This window comes from Typha angustifolia, chromosome 8 (genome assembly GCF_048772165.1).
Source record: "Typha angustifolia cultivar Huaian chromosome 8, ASM4877216v1, whole genome shotgun sequence".
NCBI lineage: Eukaryota > Viridiplantae > Streptophyta > Magnoliopsida > Poales > Typhaceae > Typha > Typha angustifolia.
The window spans coordinates 5,655,256-5,677,622 of NC_133246.1; the positions used below are offsets into that span (position 1 = coordinate 5,655,256).

At 36.0% G+C, this 22,367-nt stretch overlaps 2 protein-coding genes across 2 annotated transcripts; both read left to right on the forward strand.

The window, feature by feature from the left end:
• The first annotated feature begins 2,049 nt into the window (after positions 1-2,049).
• LOC140764344 (LEAF RUST 10 DISEASE-RESISTANCE LOCUS RECEPTOR-LIKE PROTEIN KINASE-like 2.4) lies at positions 2,050-4,529 on the forward strand. Its single transcript, XM_073102867.1, has 4 exons — positions 2,050-2,111; positions 2,208-2,900; positions 3,077-3,234; positions 3,322-4,529. Exons 2-4 carry the CDS (start codon positions 2,224-2,226, stop codon positions 4,449-4,451), a joined length of 1,965 nt encoding a protein of 654 aa, XP_072958968.1. The 5' UTR covers positions 2,050-2,111; positions 2,208-2,223; the 3' UTR covers positions 4,452-4,529.
• Positions 4,530-16,352: 11,823 nt separating this feature from the next.
• Positions 16,353-19,062, forward strand: LOC140764343 (LEAF RUST 10 DISEASE-RESISTANCE LOCUS RECEPTOR-LIKE PROTEIN KINASE-like 2.5). Its single transcript, XM_073102866.1, has 4 exons — positions 16,353-16,623; positions 16,720-17,454; positions 17,631-17,767; positions 17,855-19,062. Exons 2-4 carry the CDS (start codon positions 16,736-16,738, stop codon positions 18,982-18,984), a joined length of 1,986 nt encoding a protein of 661 aa, XP_072958967.1. The 5' UTR covers positions 16,353-16,623; positions 16,720-16,735; the 3' UTR covers positions 18,985-19,062.
• Positions 19,063-22,367: the final 3,305 nt, after the last annotated feature.

Genomic DNA, 22,367 nt, shown 5'->3' on the forward strand with positions numbered 1-22,367 from the left:
TATAATAAATCATATAAAAATAGCTATGGGATTAGATTGCTTCTTGCTGGTTTGGTGGAGTCTATTCTATTGGTGCCCATTATATCATCATGTAGAGCTAGTCCTTACGGTGAAAAGTGCTCTGCTTTGGAATGTGCCCACAGAAAAGTACTATTTTACTTTGCAATGGCAGTTGGTTGCCGGTTTTGCGAAATCTAGTTTAGTTATTCTTATTACTCTTAAAATTATATTTGTAATTTAAAATAAGAAAATAGAGTATTTGGTTGTCAACTAACATAATAGTATAATAATTATAGCTAAAAATATAAATAAAAAGTGAGAAATTGACTCAAATTACTGTTGAAGATTGACTCAAATTAAGATATCCGTTCGAATAGGATTCGATCCGATAGAAAGAACTTGCCGCGGACCAGCATTCTGGCCGTTCGAACAGGCCGTCGAGGCATTCGAACGCTCATGCTCGAGAAGATATTGCATACTAAAGGCGTTCAAACAAGTCTTGATGGTGTTCAAATGCTCAGGCCCGAGAGGATTTTGTACACTCGATGCATTCGAATCGGTCTTAGGAGTGTTTGAACGTCCTTTTTCTTTTTGGACTGGCAGTCCAGAGCATTCGAACGAGCTTACAAGCATTCAAATGCCCCAAGAAACTTGTTCCCTATCAAGTTACCTTATAAATAGTTAAATTGGGGTTTTAGGGTTATTATGCAAAGGGAAAACTTGAAAGATATAAACACCATTATATTGAGGGAGATTAGAGTGTGGAAACCCTCTATACTTAGATTTGGATTAGTGGATTAAAGCTTTGCACCGCCCGTGGAAATAGGCACATCAATAAAACCATGTAAACTCCGTCTCTCTCTCTTTCTTCTTTGTGGATTACTTGAAGTAGGAGTTCTTATTCATGATTAGATTGATTGCTTGCTATTACACTGCCATTAGCATCAAATTTGTGATTTTCCCATTTGGATTGCTTTTGTCTGTTACTATTTCCATTGGATGATTGTGTGGGGATATGAGGATCGCTTTCGCTATAGAAGTGTGAAAGGAAACTGTGTAAATAAATAATTAATAGCTTCTCTATAGAAGTGTGAAAGGAAACTGTGTAAATAAATAATTAATAGCTTCTCTATAGAAGTGTGAAAGGAAACTGCAACAAAAGACAGCCAAAATACGAAGTTTTTAAATAACATTTTTTGTTGGTTTTTGTTATTTCAAGTACGAAATTCCGTATCTATAAAGTGGTTGAAAGCTGCAAAAAAATTATTCTTGTAATTGTCTGCATGTTGTGATAGTATTTGATTCTTTTAGTTGTTTCCATGAGTCAATCACAGATTCACAGTTAACTAATTATAGTTAACTGTTAGTTGATATATACTTTTGTTAGTTGTTGATTTTAGTTGATTCTGTTAGTTGTTTCCATAAGTCTATCAAACTTGATATATACTTTTACTAGTCAGTCAACCTTGATATATACTTTTACTAGTCTTCCCTAAGTATCTGTCATTAGTCGAGAAGACTTTGTCAGATGACACGAAGACCTACAATTTATTCATTATAAATAAATAATTGATTCATAATAAATTATGAACAATTAAGCCACCCAAACTACTAATAACTAAATAATTTATTCATAATAAATTTACTTAGAATTGATCTTATAATCTTAGAAAACTCGTCTTTGGCGACCAGCAAACGGAGGGCGCACGCCCTATAGTTTTGAAGCAGAGGCAAAAATAAGGGGGTCCTAATTAACAGCAAGAGTCCTCTCTAAACCACAGAAGATAGTTGCTCATCATACGGCTTACTAACTTCACTTGTCTTTAGTGGGGGCTCGCTTCTGGCAGGTTCGGATAACTTACAATACACGGCCAATCTCAGGGTTAGAAGCGTTTCTTAAGGCTTCAAACTAACGACTAGTCATTAAGAAAGTTTTGGTGGTTCACAATGTGTAGACTTGCTAGTATATACCGTCGTTCCTTTTTCTCCAATGATGCGACTGGTCAGTATACCGTTCTTCCTGTGAGTCATTACTTTTGTTGTTGCTGACAGTCTCCCCAAGTCAAGCAGCCAGACTTGACTTAAAACTTTCTTCAAGAAATTAAAATCAAGTGAGATCAATTAATTCTTTCGTTCTTTTCTTTATATCCAACGGTTAGGACTTGTGCTGTGTTTGTTTAACAATGCGTGTGCTTCCTACTTCCAAGGAATTAAGGATCAGATATGGTGCAAAGGTTTTTGGCGGTGCACTCTTCTACGAATCGCAAAACCATCCAAGCACTAGACTTGCCAATCTGTTTATTGCTGCTATGCCCTCTCCTTTCCAGTGTTGCTGGTTGTTCTTCCTCTTGCGGGCATCTTCACGACATCCACTATCCTTTCGGTTTACAAACTGATCCACCAGAATGTGGATCTCCGCTCTACCAGCTCATTTGCGACGACGACAAACCGTATCTAGAGCTTCATTCAGGCAAGTTCTTTGTCAAGAGCATCTCCCACAAAGAATGGACGATCAACGTTGTGGATCTTGCCTTCGTGAGCGGAAACTGCAGTGTTCCTCAAGTTTCTCTACCATTTCATGTATTCGAGTACATTGACCTATATTGGTTAGGCAATCGTGTTGGTTTCATTAGCTGCGCGAAGCCAATCAAAGACCAACAGTACTCGCATATTCCTTGCCTAAGCCGGAACAACAACTCTGTCTATGCTGTAGTCGATCCACTTAATGTGGGAATTGTCGAGCCTTCGTGCAGATTTCTTGCTATGACTCCCATAGATTCTGCCGCTGATATGAGTTCAACGATGGATATTTTTGAGCACCTACAAAAGGGGTTCATTCTTTACTTTGGCGTGCAATCTCGGTCCGTACGAGTCCAAATATGCATCAGAGAGTCGTTAAGGTAAGAAACTACCATGTAGGTCTATATATATGAGGAGAAAGAATTTGAACAGTAGAAATTCCCCATTCATATCCACAAAGATGAATACTTCTAAATAAACTAACATCTGATTTCCAAAGTCTGCTGTTGCATGCTTCACATGAATGATCTGACTTATTAATTTGCATGCCATGCAGTGAACCCAGTGGCAAGGGTATCCTCTCCTCCGTATTCACATTCATCTTAAATGGGCCGTCTTTCTTATTCTGCCTGGGTTTCTACTTTAATTATAGCACATCCGTTCTCTTCTTCCGCATCACTCTGATGGTATTAATTCCGTTGATGCCGATCGTAGGTACGGTAAAGCAATAATGTGTATCATACTACAAACTGTTAAATTCTTTACTTGCAATGACCAAGTAAGATGATTTTGTTTTTTCAGCATTAGCGAGGTTTGTTTTTGCACCGTTATCAATTTACATTTTCCTGGCCTACAAATTTTGGAGCACACGTGTTTCTATCGACAACGTAGAGAAGTTTTTGCGAAACCAGCAACCACTCACACCATTGAGATACTCCTATACCGACCTCATTGCAATTACAGGCCACTTCAGAGAGAAGTTAGGACAGGGAGGCTTTGGTTTTGTCTTCAAAGCCACTTTGTTAAGTGGCCACCATGTTGCCATTAAGATGCTAGGAAATTCTAAGCTCAACGGGGAAGAATTTATCAATGAAGTCTCCACTGTTGGAAGGATTCACCACATAAATGTAGTACAACTTCTTGGGTTTTGCTCCGAAGGATCAAAGAGAGCTCTGGTGTATGAGTACATGCCTAAAGGGTCACTTGACAAATATATTTTCTCTGCTAAAGGAATGAGTGCTCATCGGCCTTTCACTTGGGAGAAGCTTAATAATATTGCCCTTGGTGTGGCCCGTGGCGTTGATTACCTTCACCGAGGATGCGATATGCAAATTTTGCACTTTGACATCAAGCCACACAATATCCTCCTAGATCATAATTTCAATCCAAAGGTTTCCGACTTTGGACTTGCAAAGTTGTATCCAAAGGACTGCAGTCTAGTTTCCCTTAGTGCAGCGAGAGGAACCATTGGATACATTGCTCCTGAATTGGTGTCTAGAAGCTTCGGTGTAATATCCTACAAATCTGATGTTTATAGTTTTAGAATGTTGTTACTAGAAATGGCCGGAGGGAGAAGGAATGTGGATCCAAAAATGAAAAATTCAAGCCAAGTCTACTACCCTTCTTGGATCTATGATCAACTTAATCAAGGAGATGAGCTCATGATAGATAACTCTATTGAGATACATGAAGTAGAAAGAAAGCTATGCCTGATAGGATTATGGTGCATTCAGATGAAGCCCGCAAATCGCCCTTCCATGAGCAAAGTTGTTGAGATGTTGGAAGGTGATACCAATAGCATAGAAATGCCAACTAGGCCCTTCTTTTCCTCCTCGCTGCCTGACTCTGTGAGGCTGTCATCCATGAAGTCCATCTCTGAGCAGTTATCAATCATTTCTGAGCAAGAAGATCTTTCCAACATCGAAGAATGATATATCTATGTGTAATTTGTTAGTGTTGTAGATCAAAACTTAATGAATATTTGGCTACTACTTTCTTTGCTGTGCTTTAATTTTTCGATGATTAACATTCTGATAATGCACTAAATCATATATAAAGTGTTTGCTATGATCCGACCAAAAGAGTCAAAGTCAGTTGAGTCATTCTAATCGAGTCGAGCCAAATTAAATTAAGTAATTAATTTTATTTTATTATTTTAAATTTTAAATAAATTAAATAATCTATGTTTAGATCCGCGAGGAGTAGAGCCATCATCTTCCTCCGGCTTATGTATCACAAAGTTCAAGAATCATCTTCATTTTTAAAAGTCAACTTAAGATTATAGAATTCTCATCCAAAAATATTTCTTATTGATGCACTTTTAGGACTTTGAAATACTTATGAAATAATATCACACATTCTACGTAGTTCACAGTGAAGAGATACATGTGTACCTATAATTAAAGTACATATTATGCTCTCGACGGTTCATGCACACCAGGTCATCCAATAGAGTTAAAGTAGTGTTTTCATACTTTAATCTAGTAATGCACTTAGTTAAGAAAAGAACAACAAAAGAAAACCAATCCAAGTAGAGAACTCTATGCTGTAGCCAAATGGTAGCTTACTTCATCATCACACAAGTAGTGTAGTTTGACTTCTTTTTTTATATATAATATAGGTGCAATTACAGCTTTTATACACACAATATGTACCCACTTTCTTACATCTAAAAAATAAATACTTGCAATAGATTTTAATTCTTCTATATGAACAATGCCGAATTAGACATAAATAAAATGGCTTTCACAATAAATACATGATAACTTTTTTCACTGATCTTTTCTTTTGTATATAATCACAGTGTGAATAACACTAAATCTATAGGTCAAATAGAGTGAATACAGCTGACTGCATAGTTATCAAGATGTCAACTCTTGAAAAAGTGTACACACTAAAATAATTTCACAATAACCAAAATGATCCAAGAAAAAAGGGCATGAGAATCCTGGAATGTGAACAAATCACCTAAAAACAATATATAAGATGCAAGTATAAGTGACTAACTCAAAAAATGACTCCTTATAGTTTTGCCTAAAATTCAACTATCCTCCTAAATTTTTATTTGTATTCTTTTGCCCTTGTATGGTTTATACTAATACTAAACTGTTCATTTTTTTTAATCTAAATTTAACATAAAAAGTAGAAATTAAAATTTGAAAATTATTGGAGGGAATTTTTAATAAATATTAAAAGGATATGATTGTCATTTTCCTCTCATTTAAATTTACTCACAGCTTCTTATTCTTTAAATTTAAAACAAGTTATGCACACCTATCTAAGATTACAACCTCAAATCTTAATTTTTATCTCTCATAATATGCATATATTCCTTTAAATATATAGTCATGATATAAAAATTTATCATAATGGGTATCAGTTTCATATTTACTTAAACCATAAGATTATTTATATCATAGAAAAATTATAATTATTTATATTTCCTCTGTTAAGTTTAGATGAAAAAATTAATAATTTTAAAACCATTTAATGAAAAGTGATACATATGAAAGTTTAGTGGGTAGTTTGATTTTAAGCATAATCAGGGGATAATTTAAAATTTATCATAATCTCAATCTAGTCACTCTAATCTATAAACATGCATCAAGGTTTTTTTTATTTTTTAAAAATGGGTAATTATTACGATCCAACCATATTGATTAAGTCAAGTCAAGTTAGTTACTTAGCTTTATCTAATTGTTTTAAATTTCAAATAAATAGAATAATCCTCATTGAAAAATCCCTAGACACACGTATGTATCTAAACACTAGGCAATGATATCGCTCGTTCGCTTAAGTAAAAGATCGAAGAAATATTAAGAACGAAAGTAGAGATGACCGCCAAGATTTTAACGTGAAAAACCCAAACGAAAAAAAACCACGGATCCAAACCAATCACTAGAATAGTAGCAGTTACAAGACTGACTCACAAAACAACCCGTCGATCCAAACGACTTTGTTCCTCTCAGTCTTGATCGCTAGAACCCACGATTCACTACTTCTCGTGATTGAAGTCCAATCTCAGTAGCCCTCGAGATTGATCTTTCGTCTAGATAGCCATTAAGACGAAAGATTAAGATTTGTAGATGCGAAGGACCTTGTTTGTTGAAAAACCGATGTAGCCTCCAAAAAGTCTTATTGAATAATCTTCTTCCACTCCCTAGAGTTAGGGTTTCACAATCCTTATATATGATCTTCAAGATAGCGCCAAATCCGAGTCTTATCCATACTCACGAAAATCCAATAAATTGCAAACTTCATAAGTGCGTTCGAACGCAGCTTGGGTGCGCTCGAACGGCCTGACTTAATCTCAGGTGCATTCGAACGGGCCCAAATGCGTTCGAACGCGACAACTTGAATTCTTCAAGTTGCGTTCGAACGCGTTTGTGAACGCTGCTCTCGGTCTGTGTGAACGCAATACCTGCGTTCGAACGCTTTTGTGAACGCGGCTCTCTGTCTGTGTGAACGCAGTGCCCGCGTTCGAATGCGTTTGTGAACGCGGCTCTCTGTCTGTGTAAACGCAGATTTTGCGTTCGAACGCATTTGTGAATGCGGTATGAACGCGACGGCTTTTCTCCAATGATCTTGCAATTCTTCACACCAGAGATATTCTAGACTTGTGAAAAGCTCATATACATGAAAAAATACACTTAGAATATTTTGTACATAATTGCCAACAAATAAAAACCTAACACTCATGTGGATCCGATCCGTTAGAGATCTTACTCTTAAAATATGGGTTGACATGTGTTGATAATGATCATTGATCATTGAGAGAAATCTAAGAAACATCCCAATCTTCCAAGCCCTAGCCACCTTTTACCCCCAGCAGCCATAGCCACCCTATAGTACGGCCATCCATCACCACCCTTGGCCGTCCGCTATCCTTTGACGACCTCCACAACGTCGGATATTTACTGTTCCACCCTCTCTGACCTATCTCTATTATTTTATTTTTAACTTTTCATCCCCACCTCCTATTTAAATAAAATTAGAACCATTAGAACCCTAACTCAAGAGGCTACCTCCACTTAAATTTTTATAATTTTCTTATGTCCAGATCAGTTCAAATCTAATTCGTAACAGTAACACTAAAAAACTTGATAAAACAAAGTCCAAAGAAAATCTAAAACAGCAAAAGCAAAAAGAACTTGAAACAATATATTATTTTAAAAAGAAAAGGAAAAAGAAGATACAAGGCTAAGTTTCAAGAAAAAGATATATATATATATATATATATGAAAATCCGGACCTATCCAAAGTCATATCTATGAAGATTCACTCAATCGCATCACCTCAAAGGACCTATCCAAAGTCATATCTATGAAGATTCACTCAATCGCATCACCTCAAAGGACCTATCCAAAGTCATATCTATGAAGATTCACTCAATCGCATCACCTCAAAGGGGCATTATGACTTGTGAGGTTACCTTTTCTTACCCAAATCGTTCTCAACTTTATTTTCTTATATCATTCAGCAAGGGATTTGGCTTTCTTGATAGAGCTAAAATTTGAAGATTGATGCTTGGATTTTCTCCTAAACTTTGATTTTCTATTCTTCATATTGTCAACCCTATTATTACCAAAATAACGAAACAAATAAAGTATGCCATAGTAATCAAACACACTATTTCTAATATTAAATCTACTAGAAGCATAAATAAAATTGTAACTAGGTGTTTTGTGTCAAATGTGGTTCAAGGGCCTACTATTAATAGCGAAACACATTGATTTCACATAATTTTTTTATCCCACAACAGTGACAAGTAGAAATATAAATTTTACTCTTAGATTCATTTCTAAATGTTCTATCATCCATATTACACATTTTTACAGTTTTATTAATATTTATCTTATAATCAATATGTGAAATACTTGTCACAAGACGATTTAACAAATGAAGGATAAAAACATTACATCATATTTTCTGAGAAGAAGTATGTGAGCCTTTATTGCCATTTCCTAGCCCTTCTTTTTTTCCCTTCTTTTGAGATCCAAGGAGTTGATTCAAAATTTTCGACCTTATATTGAATTTGCCTGAGTGCAATCTTGTTAAAAATTGGCTAAAATTTAGTTTTAACAAAAAATTCAGTATGTATCAGCTTTTCTATGCTGCATGTTTGAATGGGCCCTGGGGGCGTTCAAACGCGGGCTCCAAACAAAGAGCAGTCTGTGATGCAGGCATTCGAACGGCTCTAGCCGCGTTCGAACACGACCCAACCCGAGAGCAGCTATTTCTATAGGCGTTCGAACGGGGCTTTGGCGTTCGAACGCCAGTTTGCATTTGCATTGGGCTCGTTCGAACGCGTCTAGCGGGCATTCAAACGCCCCTTTGGTTCTGCTGCTTTGATATTGGGTGCGTTCGAACGCGCCCCTGAGGGCGTTCGAACGCGACGTGGAAAAACCCAATCTAAATTGGCCCTATAAATCGAAATATTGGGTTTTAGGGTTTTGTGTGGGCATTTTGTAAGAGAGAAAACCTTGTATTTGAAGATTTTCATAGTGGATTGAAGATTGCTCCGTTCGTGGACATAGGCACATCGCCGAACCACGTAAATTGTGTCTCCCTCTTTTCTCTTTATGATTTGTATTGATTTGGTATTCATATTTGTGATTACTTTGGGTATTTGAAGTTCTCTACAATTAGCATCTTGCATTTGGAGTTCTCATATTGTTATTGATATTAGCTTTGCTAATATTTGATTTGCCTCAAATTTTTGCTATTCTATTTGGATTTGTTTGAGGATGAAGGGTTTTGCTTACGCTTCCCTCACCCATTTGGGTATTTAGCACAACAAATTGGTATCAGAGCTTCAAGGTCTCAAACCTAGGGCTTTGAATTTGCAAATATGTCCGGATCATCCAAATTGGAGAAACTTATTTCAAATGCAAAATTTGACGTAGAGAAATTTGATGGCACCAATAATTTTGGAATGTGGTAATGTGAAGTATGGACGTTGTTCCAACAAGAGTTGGACATCATCTTGGAGGAGAAGCCAGAAGATATATTCAAGAGGGACTGGGAGAAAATGAACCAGCAAACTTGTAGCTCCATTTGGCTTTGTCTAGGAAAGAATCAAAAGTACTTTGTGATGAAGGAGACCTCGGCGAAGAGCTTGTGGAAGAAATTGGAGGACAAGTTTATGACTAAGAGCATTGAGAATAGGCTTTATTTGAAGAAGTTTTTTCGATTTCAATATAAGGTTGGAATGCCTATGGCCGAGCATTTGAATGCCTTCAACAAGTTACTTGCGGATTTGCAAAATTTGAATGTGGAAATTTTGGATGAAGACAAAGCCTTGGTATTATTGAATTCATTGCCCAATGTATATGATCATTTGACTACTACCTTACTGTATGGAAAGGAATCTATTCGTTTTGAGGATATTACAAATGTATTGATCAATAATGAATATCGCAAGATGGATAAGTAGGTTCATACGGACTCTCCATCTGAAGCATTGACAGTGGGTGGTAGATTGAAAATTAGAAAGTTTAGCAAGCGGGGTGGATCGTCCAGTAGAGACATTCCTACTAGAGATGAATGTTCATATTGTCGCAACAAAAGGCATTAGAAAAAGGATTGTCCAGTTTTGAATGACAAGAGTCAGCAGAAAGGAAAGGCAAATGTGGCCGATCTTGAAGATGAGTTTGATGATTTGGATCTGGATATTGCACTTAGTAGTTCATCTGTACCATGTCATACAGATGAGTGAATTTTGTATCCGGGTTGCACTTATTATATGTGTCCTCATCGAGATTGGTTTTGCACTTTTGAAGAACTGAACAATGGCATGGTTTTTATGAGTAATGATAATACCTGTAAAATTGAAGGATTTGGCACAGTTCGTTTGCAGTTGTATGATGGTTTAGTGAGAGAGTTGACGGGGGTACGATATGTCCCTCATTTGAAAAAGAATCTCATCTCATTGAGCGCATTGGAATCCAAAAGCTTCTCAATCACAATGAAAGATGGAACTTTGAAATTTGCATTGGGAATTCAAATTGTGATGAAAGGCCTTCGGAAAATAAATTTGTATTTTTTGCAGGGCAAGACTGTGATAGGCAAACATGGTCATAAATCATAAAGCCCAAATTTGAAGAATGAGGTCTCCAAGAGAATTGTAACTTTGGGGGAGTCTTCTATTTTGAATTAGAAAAATTTGCAGAATGACATAAACAAAGACTTTTCACAACAGGTGGAGAATAAAATCCTTGGTGCTCCGCCAAAGTTTACCAATTTGGATGTAGAAGACTCAAGTTTGCATAAGGTGGAGACCTCAACTCAAAAAACTTTGTAGAAAGGAAAATCAATTGCAGTTAGTAGACCGAGAAGAAAGACCCAGAAGTTTGCACGGTGTACTAACAGAATGGCATATGCACTTTTGGTTGTTTATAACGACAGTGCAGTTGTGACTAGGGTCAAGGTCCAACATTGCTTGGACTTAACCAAGTATTTGCATGTTTGACTACTTGGTATTGGCATGGTGCATTCACTCGCTTTACATTGGTGGAGACAATTGTTTGGCATCTTTGAAGTCTCATCATATTTGTTTGCATTTGGGTTTTGGAGTGGTGCACTCACTTTGCAATGGTGAAGACCATTTGGAGTTTATTTTGGAATTGTTTGCAGATATTGTTTGGAATTGGTGTCTTTTGACCCAAATTTGCAGGCTGTGCAATTTTGTGATTTGCAGTCACTTTGCAGTGATGGAGAGTGTTTTGGTGAAGTTGTGAATTTGTTGCCAAAGTGGAGAATTGTTAAAAATTGGCTTAAATTCAGTTTCAGGAAAAAATTCAGCATGTATCAGCTTTTCTGTGCCGCGCGTTCAAACGGGCTCAGGGAGCGTTCGAACGTGGGCTCCAAATAGAGAGCAGTCTGTGATGCAGGCATTCGAACGGGCCCCAGTCTCATTCAAATAGAAATATTAGGTTTTAGGGTTTTGTGTGGGCGTTTTGCAAAAGAGAAAAGCTTGTAGGGGAGAGCCATTATTGTTTGGAGAGAGATTAGAGTTGTAATCTCTTTGTATTTGAAGATTTGCATAGTGGATTGAAGATTGCTCTGCCCGTGGACGTAGGCACATCACCGAACAATGTAAATTGTGTTTCTCCCTCTTTTCTCTTTATGGTTTGGATTGATTTGGTGTTCATATTTGTGATTACCTTGGGTATTCAAAGTTCTCTATAATTAGCATCTTGCATTTGGAGTTCTCACATTGATATTGATATTAGCTTTGCTAATATTTGGTTTGCCCAAAATTATTGCTATTTTATTTGGATTTGTTTGAGGGTGAAGGGTTTTGCTTCCGCTTTCCTCACTCATTTGGGGTATTTGGCACAACAAATTTTAGGTTTACTTACTCATAACCAAGATAGGTGACTTTTTCAAGTATACTTTCTATAAGGGTAGTTTGCTTATACATATTAACATCTAAAATTTAAATTTTATCAAGTAAAGATACATTTTCATAAATTAAGGAATTTGAGTTAAAATGAGTATTATATAAATCTTTTTAAAGCTTTAAATATTTTTTTTGAGTCATCCCATAACTTTCAACATGTCCTTATGTTGCTCCGTCATCTTAGCTTTCTGTTCCATTGTCAAGATGAGTTTTTATACAAGTTTCGTACTCTCTGCTTTTATAAGAGAAGGATCTCTTCTTTCTTTTATATAATTGATGGTTAGCTAGGTAGTGATGTCGAACGGAAAGAGGAAACAAATGACTCCAAGGGAATTAATAGGCCCGTTGAGGAAGTTTCTTTTCCTTGTTTTCTCTACCAAGAGTTGCTTCGTAAGAAATTGATCACCGGGTATTTTTATTGACACCCATTAATTGTGCTTTTAGGCACTTCTTCCTCTTTCTTCATCAATATTATAGCTCTTAGAGCAGAAAGATTGTAGTGTTATGTTGACAGGTATGAAAGAAATGTGGGCTTATATGATAACTAGTTGGAGAAAATTATATTTATGTATTGGTTTGCATTTTTCCTTTGCAAATGTTAGGCCAACACTAGTCTCTATTTTTGGTAGCTCGGCTAGTAGAGATGTTGGATTTCTTGTAGGAGTTTATGTTTAGATAATTGAGGACGAATATATTTATGCGATGGAATGGATTCGTGTGGCCCAATTGTACGGGGATGGTTTGCTCCTTTCTCTAGTCCACTGTTCTAGGATCTTAAGATTGATTAAATGCAAAAGAAAAAAAAAGAATAAATAAGAAATGGTTTGTTGTTTTATCACAAGGCCAAAATCCATATATCAGAATGTAGAATTTGTTTGCTGAGTATGATTATAAAATAGATTTGTGCTTTTAGACTTAGTTCTAAGGTTGAACATTCAGATTGTGATTGAGCTACAAGCCTACAACTGTAGGATCAACACTTGGTATCTGGAACTAATTTGGGTACTTAGAAGTAGTATAAAAGCAGTACTTATGGAAGGCATATCCGCATATGTGGGGTAAGTTTTATCCTATGTATCTTATGGAATCCTTTTACGGGTTTTAACTACTAGACAAGTTAGATAAAGGAGTCAGTTATTTTATTACGATTGTACCATACTAATCTTTTCTACCAAGATAACTTGTTTTTGTTAATCTTTTACATACCACTAAAGGGTGTTGAATATGCAATTTTTTAGAGATTCAATGTCTCTATAAGTCGGACTACCAAATTTTCTTTTATATTTAGATTATTTCAATCTATCTAAAATTGGATTAGGAGCATCTAATAATAGAAATGGTAAACCTTACTTTGATCAATCAATGGAATGAGCTTTACTTTTATGAAATTTTTTTTTGAATGCTAGGGGACTCAAGTTTGTCATTAGTACTCTTTTTGATTTAATTTCTTATTTGTACTTTAGTTCATGTCATAAAAAGAGAGAGAAGAAAGTGTTTTTACTTGGTTTCTCTCATATATCTCATTCAGCTTCTCAAATTCTACTTGGTTTCTCTCATAAGCTTGTCAATCAACATTTCTTTCTCATATCTTATAGCAACAGATTGTTTGGCATAGTGTTGCAACAGAGCTATCCTCTGTTTATTATCATTCTTATATTTATTAATTGATGATAAATTTAGATGTTGTAGTGAAAGCTTATTTTTTGTCTAATTTTAGGGAGAGCTTTTCATTTGCTTGTGTGAAATAGATCCAAATTATGATTTGTAGTTCAATTTGAAGTCCCTTTAAAGTTCATTGGAAGGTTTTTCTTTGGTCCATGCATTAGAGTTACTTCTCAATATAAATATGAGAATCAATATGAAATTTTGAAGAATGTAGTGATAATTTTATTATTTTAAAAGTTTTCAATGGCATGTATATAAAAATATCTTCCTTTTTTTGTCCAATATAATATATGGTTCATGAATTAGAGTTAGTTCTTGTAAGTGCAATTACTTTATAAAATCACTTGCATTAGAGTTGTACAATCTAGAATCATGTGTATAGTCAAGTCACTTATATTATGGAATCAAGCCAAGTCTAATATCCTTCCTGGATCTATCTCATGATGGATAACTCTACTGAGATTCTTGAAGTAGAAAGAAAGCTATGCCAGGTAGAATTATGGTGCATTCAGATGAAGTCAGACAAATTGTCCTCTTATGAGCAAAGTTGTTGAAATATTGGAAGGCGATATTGATAGCTTGGAAATGCCACTGATGCCATTATTTCTCCTCGTAGCCAAACTCCACGAGGCAGACTTCCTCCATTTCTAAGTAGTTATTAATTATTTCTGAGCAAGAAAGATCTTTCAGATTAACAAAGAAGGATGATATGTTAATATGTAGTTTGTTAGTGAAGTGGATCAAAACTAGGTGAATATTTTTCTCCTAGTTTCCATCTTCAACTTTTCCTGGTGATTAATATTTTATTTTTCTCCTAGTTTCCATCTTCAAGTTTTCCTGGTTATTAACGTTTTATTTATAAGCATGGTGATTAACATATTGGTAATATAATAAATCATATAAAAATAGCTATGGGATAAGATTGCTTCTTGCTGGTTTGGTGGAGTTTATTCTATTGGTAGTCATTATATCATCATGTAGAGCTAGTCCTTACGGTGAAAAGTGCTCTGCTTTGGAATGTGCCCACAGAAAAGTACTATTTTACTCTGCAATGGCAGTTGGTTGCCGGTTTTGCGAAATCTAGTTTAGTTATTCTTATTACTCTTAAAATTATATTTGTAATTTAAAATAAGAAAATAGAGTATTTGGTTGTCAACTAACATAATAGTATAATAATTATAGCTAAAAATATAAATAAAAAGTGAGAAATTGACTCAAATAACTGTTGAAGATTGACTCAAATTAAGATATCCGTTCGAATAGGATTCGATCCGATAGAAAGAACTTGTCGCAGATTAGCGTTCTAGGCTCCATATGCCAGGGTCGTTCAAACAGGCTGTCAAGGCATTCGAACGCTCATGCTCGAGAAGATATTGCATACTGAAGGCGTTCAAACAAGTCTTGATGGTGTTCAAATGCTTAGGCCCGAGAGGATTTTGTACACTAGTTGCATTTGAACAGGTTTTAGGAGTGTTTGAACGTCCTTTTTCTTTTTGGACTGGCAGTCTAGAGCGTTCGAACGAGCTTACAAGCATTCAAATGCCCCAAGAATTTTGTTCTCTATCAAGTTACCTTATAAATAGTTAAATTGGGGTTTTAGGGTTATTATGCAAAGGGAAAACTTGAAAGATATAAACACCATTATATTAAGAGAGATTAGAGTGTGGAAACCCTCTATACTTGGATTTGAATTAGTGGATTAAAGCTTTGCACCGCCCATAAAAATAGGCACATCAACAAAACCACGTAAACTCCGTCTCTCTCTCTCTTTCTTCTTTGTGGATTACTTGAAGTAGAAGTTCTTATTCATGATTAGATTGATTGCTTGCTATTACACTGCCATTAGCATCACATTTGTGATTTTCCTATTTGGATTGCTTTTGTCTGTTACTATTTCCATTGGATCATTGTGTGGGGATTTGAGGATCGCTTTCGCTATAGAAGTGTGAAAGGAAACTGTGTAAATAAACAATTAATAGCTTCTCTATAGAAGTGTGAAAGGAAACTACAATAAAAGACAGCCTAAATACGAAGTTTTTAAATAACATCTTTTGTTCGTTTTTGTTGTTTCAAGTACGAAATTCCGTATCTATAAAGTGGTTGAAAGCTGCAAAAATGATAGTATTTGATTCTTTTAGTTGTTTCCATAAGTCAATCACAGATTCACAGTTAACTAATTATAGATAACCGTTAGTTGATATATACTTTTGTTAGTTGTTGATTTTAGTTGATTATGGTAGTTGTTTCCATAAGTCTATCAAACTTGATATATATACTTTTACTAGTCTTCTCTAGGTCAAACTTGATATATACTTTTACTAGTCTTCTCTAAGTCAAACTTGATATATACTTTTACTAGTCTTCTCTAAGTTAAACTTGATATATACTTTTACTAGTCTTCTCTAAGTATCTGTCATTAGTCGAGAAGACTTTTGTCAGATGACACGAAGAGTTACAATTTATTCATTATAAATAAATAATTGATTTATGATAAATTATGAACAATTAAGCCACCCAAACTACTAATAACTAGATAATTTATTCATAATAAATTTACTTAAAATTGATCTTATGATCTTAGAAAACTCGTCTTTGGCGACCAGCAAACGGAGGGCGCACGTCCTGTAGTTTTGAAGCAGGGGTTTGAAGCAGGGGCAAAACAAAGGGGGTACTAATTAACAGCAGAGTCCTCTCTAAACCACAGGAGATAGTTGCTCATCATACGGCTCACTAACTTCACTTGTCTCTAGTGGGGGCTCGCTTCGGGCAGGTTCCAATAACTTACAATACACGGCCAATCTCAGGGGTTAGAAGCGTTTCTTAAGGCTTCAAACTAAAGACTAGTCATTAAGAAAGTTTTGGTGGTTCACAATGTGTAGACTTGCTAGTATATACCGTTGTTCCTTTTTTTCCAATGATGCGACTGGTCAGTATACCGTTCTTCCTGTGAGTCATTACTTTTGTTGTTGCTGACAGTCTCCCCAAGTCAAGCAGCCAGACTTGACTTAAAACTTTCTTCAAGAAATTAAAATCAAGTGAGATCAATTAATTCTTTCGTTCTTTTCTTTATATCCAACGGTTAGGACTTGTGCTGTGTTTGTTTAACAATGTGTGTGCTTCCTACTTCCAAGGAATTAAGGATCAGATATGGTGCAAAGGTTTTTGGCGGTGCACTCTTCTACGAATCGCAATACCATCCAAGCACTAGACTTGCCAATCTGTTTATTGCTGCTATGCCCTCTCCTTTCCAGTGTTGCTGGTTGTTCTCCTTCCTCTTGCGGGCATCTTCACGACATCCCCTATCCTTTCCGTTTACAAACTGATCCACCAGAATGTGGATCTCCGCTCTACCAGCTCATTTGCGACGACGACAAACCGTATCTGGAGCTTCATTCAGGCAAGTTCTTCGTCAAGAGCATCTCCCGCAAAAAGTGGACGATCAACGTTGTGGATCTTGCCTTCGTGAGCGGAAACTGCAGTGTTCCTCAAGTTTCTCTACCACTTGATGTATTCGGGTACATTGACGCATATGACTTTAGCGGTAGTGGTAGATTTGTCGGTTTCCCATCTTACTTCAGCAATCGTGTTGGTTTCATTAGCTGCGCGAAGCCAATCAAAGACCAACAGTACTCGCATATTCCTTGCCTAAGCCGGAACAACAACTCTGTCTATGCTGTAGTCAATCCACTTAATGTGGGAATTGTCGAGCCTTCGTGCAGATTTCTTGCTATGACTCTCATAGATTCTGCCGCTGATATGAGTTCAACGATGGATATTTTTGAGCACCTACAAAAGGGGTTCATTCTTTACTATGGCATGCAATCTTGGTCCGGACGAGTCCAAATGTGCATCAGAGAGTTGTCAAGGTAAGAAACTACCATGTAGGTCTATATATATGAGGAGAAAGAATTTAAACAGTAGAAATTTCCCATTCATATCCACAAAGATGATTACTTCTAAATAAACTAACATCTGATTTCCAAAGTCTGCTGTTGCATGCTTCACATGAATGATCTGACTTATTAATTTGCATGCCATGCAGTGAACCTAGTGGCAAGGGTATCCTCTCCTCCGTATCCACATTCATCTTTAATGTGGCGACTTTTTTATCCTGCCCGGGTTTATACTATAATACATTCCCTCTCTTCTCCATCCTCATCGATCTGACGTTATTAATAGGTACGGTAAAGCAATAATGTGTATCATACTACAAACTGTTAAATTCTTTACTTGCAATGACCAAGTAAGATGATTTTGTTTTTTCAGCATTAGTGAGGTTTGTTTTTGCACCGTTATCAATTTACATTTTCTTGGCCTACAAATTTTGGAGTACGTGTGTTTCCATCGACAACGTAGAGAAGTTTTTGCGAAACCAGCAACCACTGACACCATTGAGATACTCCTATACCGACCTCATTGCAATTACAGGCCACTTCAGAGAAAAGTTAGGACAGGGAGGCTTTGGTTCTGTCTTCAAAGCCACTCTGTTAAGTGGCCACCATGTTGCCATTAAGATGCTAGGAAATTCTAAGCTCAACGGGGAAGAATTTATCAATGAAGTCTCCACTGTTGGAAGGATTCACCACATAAATGTAGTACAACTTCTTGGGTTTTGCTCCGAAGGATCAAAGAGAGCTCTGGTGTATGAGTACATGCCTAAAGGGTCACTTGACAAATATATTTTCTCTGCTAAAGGAACGAGTGCTCATCGGCCTTTCACTTGGGAGAAGCTTAATAATATTGCCCTTGGTGTGGCCCGTGGCATTGATTACCTTCACCGAGGATGTGATATGCAAATTTTGCACTTTGACATCAAGCCACACAATATCCTCCTAGATCATAATTTCAATCCAAAGGTTTCTGACTTTGGACTTGCAAAGTTGTATCCAAAGGACTGCAGTCTAGTTTCCCTTAGTGCAGCGAGAGGAACCATTGGATACATTGCTCCTGAATTGGTGTCTAGAAGCTTCGGTGTAATATCCTACAAGTCTGATGTTTATAGTTTTGGAATGTTGTTACTAGAAATGGTCGGAGGGAGAAGGAATGTGGATCCAAAAATGGAAAATTCAAGCCAAGTCTACTACCCTTCTTGGATCTATGATCAACTTAATCAAGGAGATGGGCTCATGATAGATAACTCTATTGAGATACACGAAGTAGAAAGAAAGCTATGTCTGATAGGATTATGGTGCATTCAGATGAAGTCCGCAAATCGCCCTTCCATGAGCAAAGTTGTTGAGATGCTGGAAGGTGATACCAATAGCATAGAAATGCCAGCTAGGCCCTTCTTTTCCTCCTCGCTGCCTGACTCTGTGAGGCTGTCATCCATGAAGTCCATCTCTGAGCAGTTATCAATCATTTCTGAGCAAGAAGATCTTTCCAACATCGAAGGATGACATATCTATGTGTAATTTGTTAGTGTTGTAGATCAAAACTTAATGAATATTTGGCTACTACTTTCTTTGCTGTGCTTTAATTTTTCGATGATTAACATTCTGATAATGCACTAAATCATATATAAAGTGTTTGTTATGATTCGACCATGACAGTCAAAGTCAGTTGAGTCATTTGAATTAAATCAAGCTAAATTGAATTAGTTAGTTAATTTTATTTTATTATTTAAAATTTTAAGAAAATTAAATAATCTATGTTTGGATCCGCGAGGAGTAGAGCCACCATCTTCCTCCGGCTATGTATCACAAAGTTCAAGAATCATCTTCATTTTTAAAAGTCAACTTAAGATTATAGAATTCTCATCCAAAAATATTTCTTATTGATGCACTTTTAGGACTTTGAAATACTTATGAAATAATATTACACATTCTACGTAGTTCACAGTGAAGAGATACATGTGTACCTATAATTAAAGTACATATTATGCTCTCGACGGTTCATGCACACCAGGTCATCCAATAGAGTTAAAGTAGTGTTTTCATACCTTAGTCTAGTAATGCACTTAGTTAAGAAAAGAACAACAAAAGAAAACCAATCCAAGTAGAGAACTCTATGCTGTAGCCAAATGGTAGCTTACTTCATCATCACACAAGTAGTGTAGTTTGACTTCTTTTTTTATATATAATATAGGTGCAATTACAGCTTTTATACACACAATATGTAGCCACTTTCTTACATCTAAAAAATAAATACTTACAATAGATTTTAATTCTTCTATATGAACAATGCCGAATTAGACATAAATAAGATCGCTTTCACAATAAATACATGATAACTTTTTTCACTGATCTTTTCTTTTGTAAATTAATCACAGTGTGAATAACATTAAATCTATAGGTCAAATAGAGTGAATACAGCTGACTGCATAGTTATCAAGATGTCAACTCTTGAAAAAGTGTACACACTAAAATAATTTCACAATAACCAAAATGATCCAAGAAAAAAAGGGCATGAAAATCCTGGAATGTGAACAAATCACCTAAAAACAATATATAAGATGCAAGTATAAGTGACTAACTCAAAAAAAAAATAGACTCCTTATAGTTTTGCCTAAAATTCAACTATCCTCCTAAATTTTTATTTGTATTATTTTGCCCTTGTATGGTTTATACTAATACTAAACTGTTCATTTTTTTATATCTAAATTTAACATAGAAAGTAGAAATTAAAATTTAAAAATTATTGGAGGGAATTTTTCCACCATAATAAATATTAAAAGGATATGATTGTCATTTTCCTCTCATTTAAATTTACTCACAGCTTCTTATTCTTTAAATTTAAAACAAGTTATGCACACCTATCTAAGATTACAACCTCAAATCTTAATTTTTATCTCTCATAATATGCATATATTCCTCTAAATATATAGTCATGATATAAAAATTTATCATAATGGGTATAAGTCATATTTACTTCAACCAAAAGATTATTTATATCATAGAAAAATTATAATTATTTATATTTCCTCTGTTAAGTTTAGATGAAAAAATTAATAATTTTAAAACCATATAATGAAAAGTGATACATATGAAAGTTTAGTGGGTAGTTTGATTTTAAGCATAATCAGGGGATAATTTAAAATTTATCATAATCTCAATCTAGTCACTCTAACTTTTTTATTATTTTATTTTTATTTTTTAAAAATGGGCAATTATTACGATCCAACCATATTGATTAAGTCGAGTCAAGTTAGTTACTTAGCTTTATCTAATTGTTTTAAATTTCAAATAAATAGAATAATCCTCATTGAAAAATCCCTAGACACACGTATGTATCTAAACACTTGGCAATGATATCGCTCGTTCGCTTGAGTAAAAGATCGAAGAAATATTAAGAACGAAAGTAGAGATGAACGGTAAAATTTTAACGTGGAAAACCCAAACGGGAAAAAACCACGGATCCAAACCAATCACTAGAATAGTAGCAGTTACAAAACTGACTCACAAAACAACCCGTCGATCCAAACGACTTTGTTCCTCTCAGTCTTGATCGCTAGAACCCACGATTCACTACTTCTCGTGATTGAAGTCCAATTTCAGTAGCCCTCGAGATTGATCTTTCATCTAGATAGCCCTTAAGACGAAAGATTAAGATTTGTAGATGCGAAGGACCTTGTTTGTTGAAGAACCGATGTAGCCTCCAAAAAGTCTCCTTGAATAATCTTCTTCCACTCCCTAGAGTTAGGGTTTCACAGTCCTTATATATGATCTTCAAGATAGAGCCAAATCCGAGTCTTATTCGTACTCACGAAAATCCAATAAATTGCAAACTTCATAGGTGCATTCGAACGTGGCCCGGGTGCGTTCGAACGGCCTGACTTAATCTCAGGTGCGTTCGAACGGGCCCAAGTGCGTTCGAACGCGACAGCTTGAATTTTTCAGGTTGCGTTCGAACGCGGCTCTCTGTCTGTGTGAACGCAGTGCCCGCGTTCGAACGCGTTTGTGAACGCAGCTCTCTGTCTGTGTGAACGCAGATTTCGCGTTCGAACGCGTTTGTGAACGCGGTGTGAACGCGACGGCTTTTCTCCAATGATCTTGCAATTCTTCACACCAGAGATATTCTAGATTTGTGAAAATCTCATATACATGAAAAAATACACTTAAAATATTTTGTACATAATTGCCAATAAATAAAAACCTAACAATCTCCCATTTTGGCAATTTGTGACAAAACACCTAGGTTACAAGATATTACAAAGACTTCAAACTGAGCAATCAACAAGTCTAGAATATTTTGCATATCAATCCCTACAAAGAAACATATACCAATCCAAGATCAAGTGAAAATAACTTGAAATGAAAAAAAATCAAAACACAAGTTATCACAAGAGCAAAAGTTTAAACAGACAAAGATTAAACACACGTTATCACAATTACTTCAAGTTAAGTTTAAATGCCAACGACACTAAGACAAAGCAAGGTTCAAACATTAAGTAAACTCCACTAAACTCTCCCTATGCCCATACTCCCCTTACACACCTAGACACCTAAACACTAAGACACTCTCCCCCTTTTTGGCACAAATGCCAAAGACTAGGAACTCGGAGGAAACTGACGATGAAGAATTGTCAACACGGAATCAAGTACAGTTCCCTAACGGGCTTGCTCAGTACGTAAATCATTCACGCTGAATGGAGATCCTGCACTTGAGTACTAAGTTGATCGAAATGGTCCGAGTACTGTGGTAACTCCCCCTCAGTAGGAGATGAGTCATCGTCAGAGCTATCATCAGAACTGTCGAGGTGCGATGACAGACCAGCGGCGAAAGAGGATGGTTTGAGAGGAGACGACTGGTCGTGAGCTTGACTCCGCTTCAGAGTTATCCG

What these genes read in the sequence shown, in the direction of transcription:
- LOC140764344 (XM_073102867.1), top strand. Translation starts at nt 2,224, where the DNA reads ATGGTGCAAAGGTTTTTGGCGGTGCACTCTTCTACGAATCGCAAAACC. An exon ending in TGCATCAGAGAGTCGTTAAG is followed by an intron (nt 2,901 to 3,076) that starts GTAAGAAACTAC and finishes CATGCCATGCAG; the next exon opens with TGAACCCAGTGGCAAGGGTA. An exon ending in TCCGTTGATGCCGATCGTAG is followed by an intron (nt 3,235 to 3,321) that starts GTACGGTAAAGC and finishes TTGTTTTTTCAG; the next exon opens with CATTAGCGAGGTTTGTTTTT.
- LOC140764343 (XM_073102866.1), top strand. Translation starts at nt 16,736, where the DNA reads ATGGTGCAAAGGTTTTTGGCGGTGCACTCTTCTACGAATCGCAATACC. An exon ending in TGCATCAGAGAGTTGTCAAG is followed by an intron (nt 17,455 to 17,630) that starts GTAAGAAACTAC and finishes CATGCCATGCAG; the next exon opens with TGAACCTAGTGGCAAGGGTA. An exon ending in CGATCTGACGTTATTAATAG is followed by an intron (nt 17,768 to 17,854) that starts GTACGGTAAAGC and finishes TTGTTTTTTCAG; the next exon opens with CATTAGTGAGGTTTGTTTTT.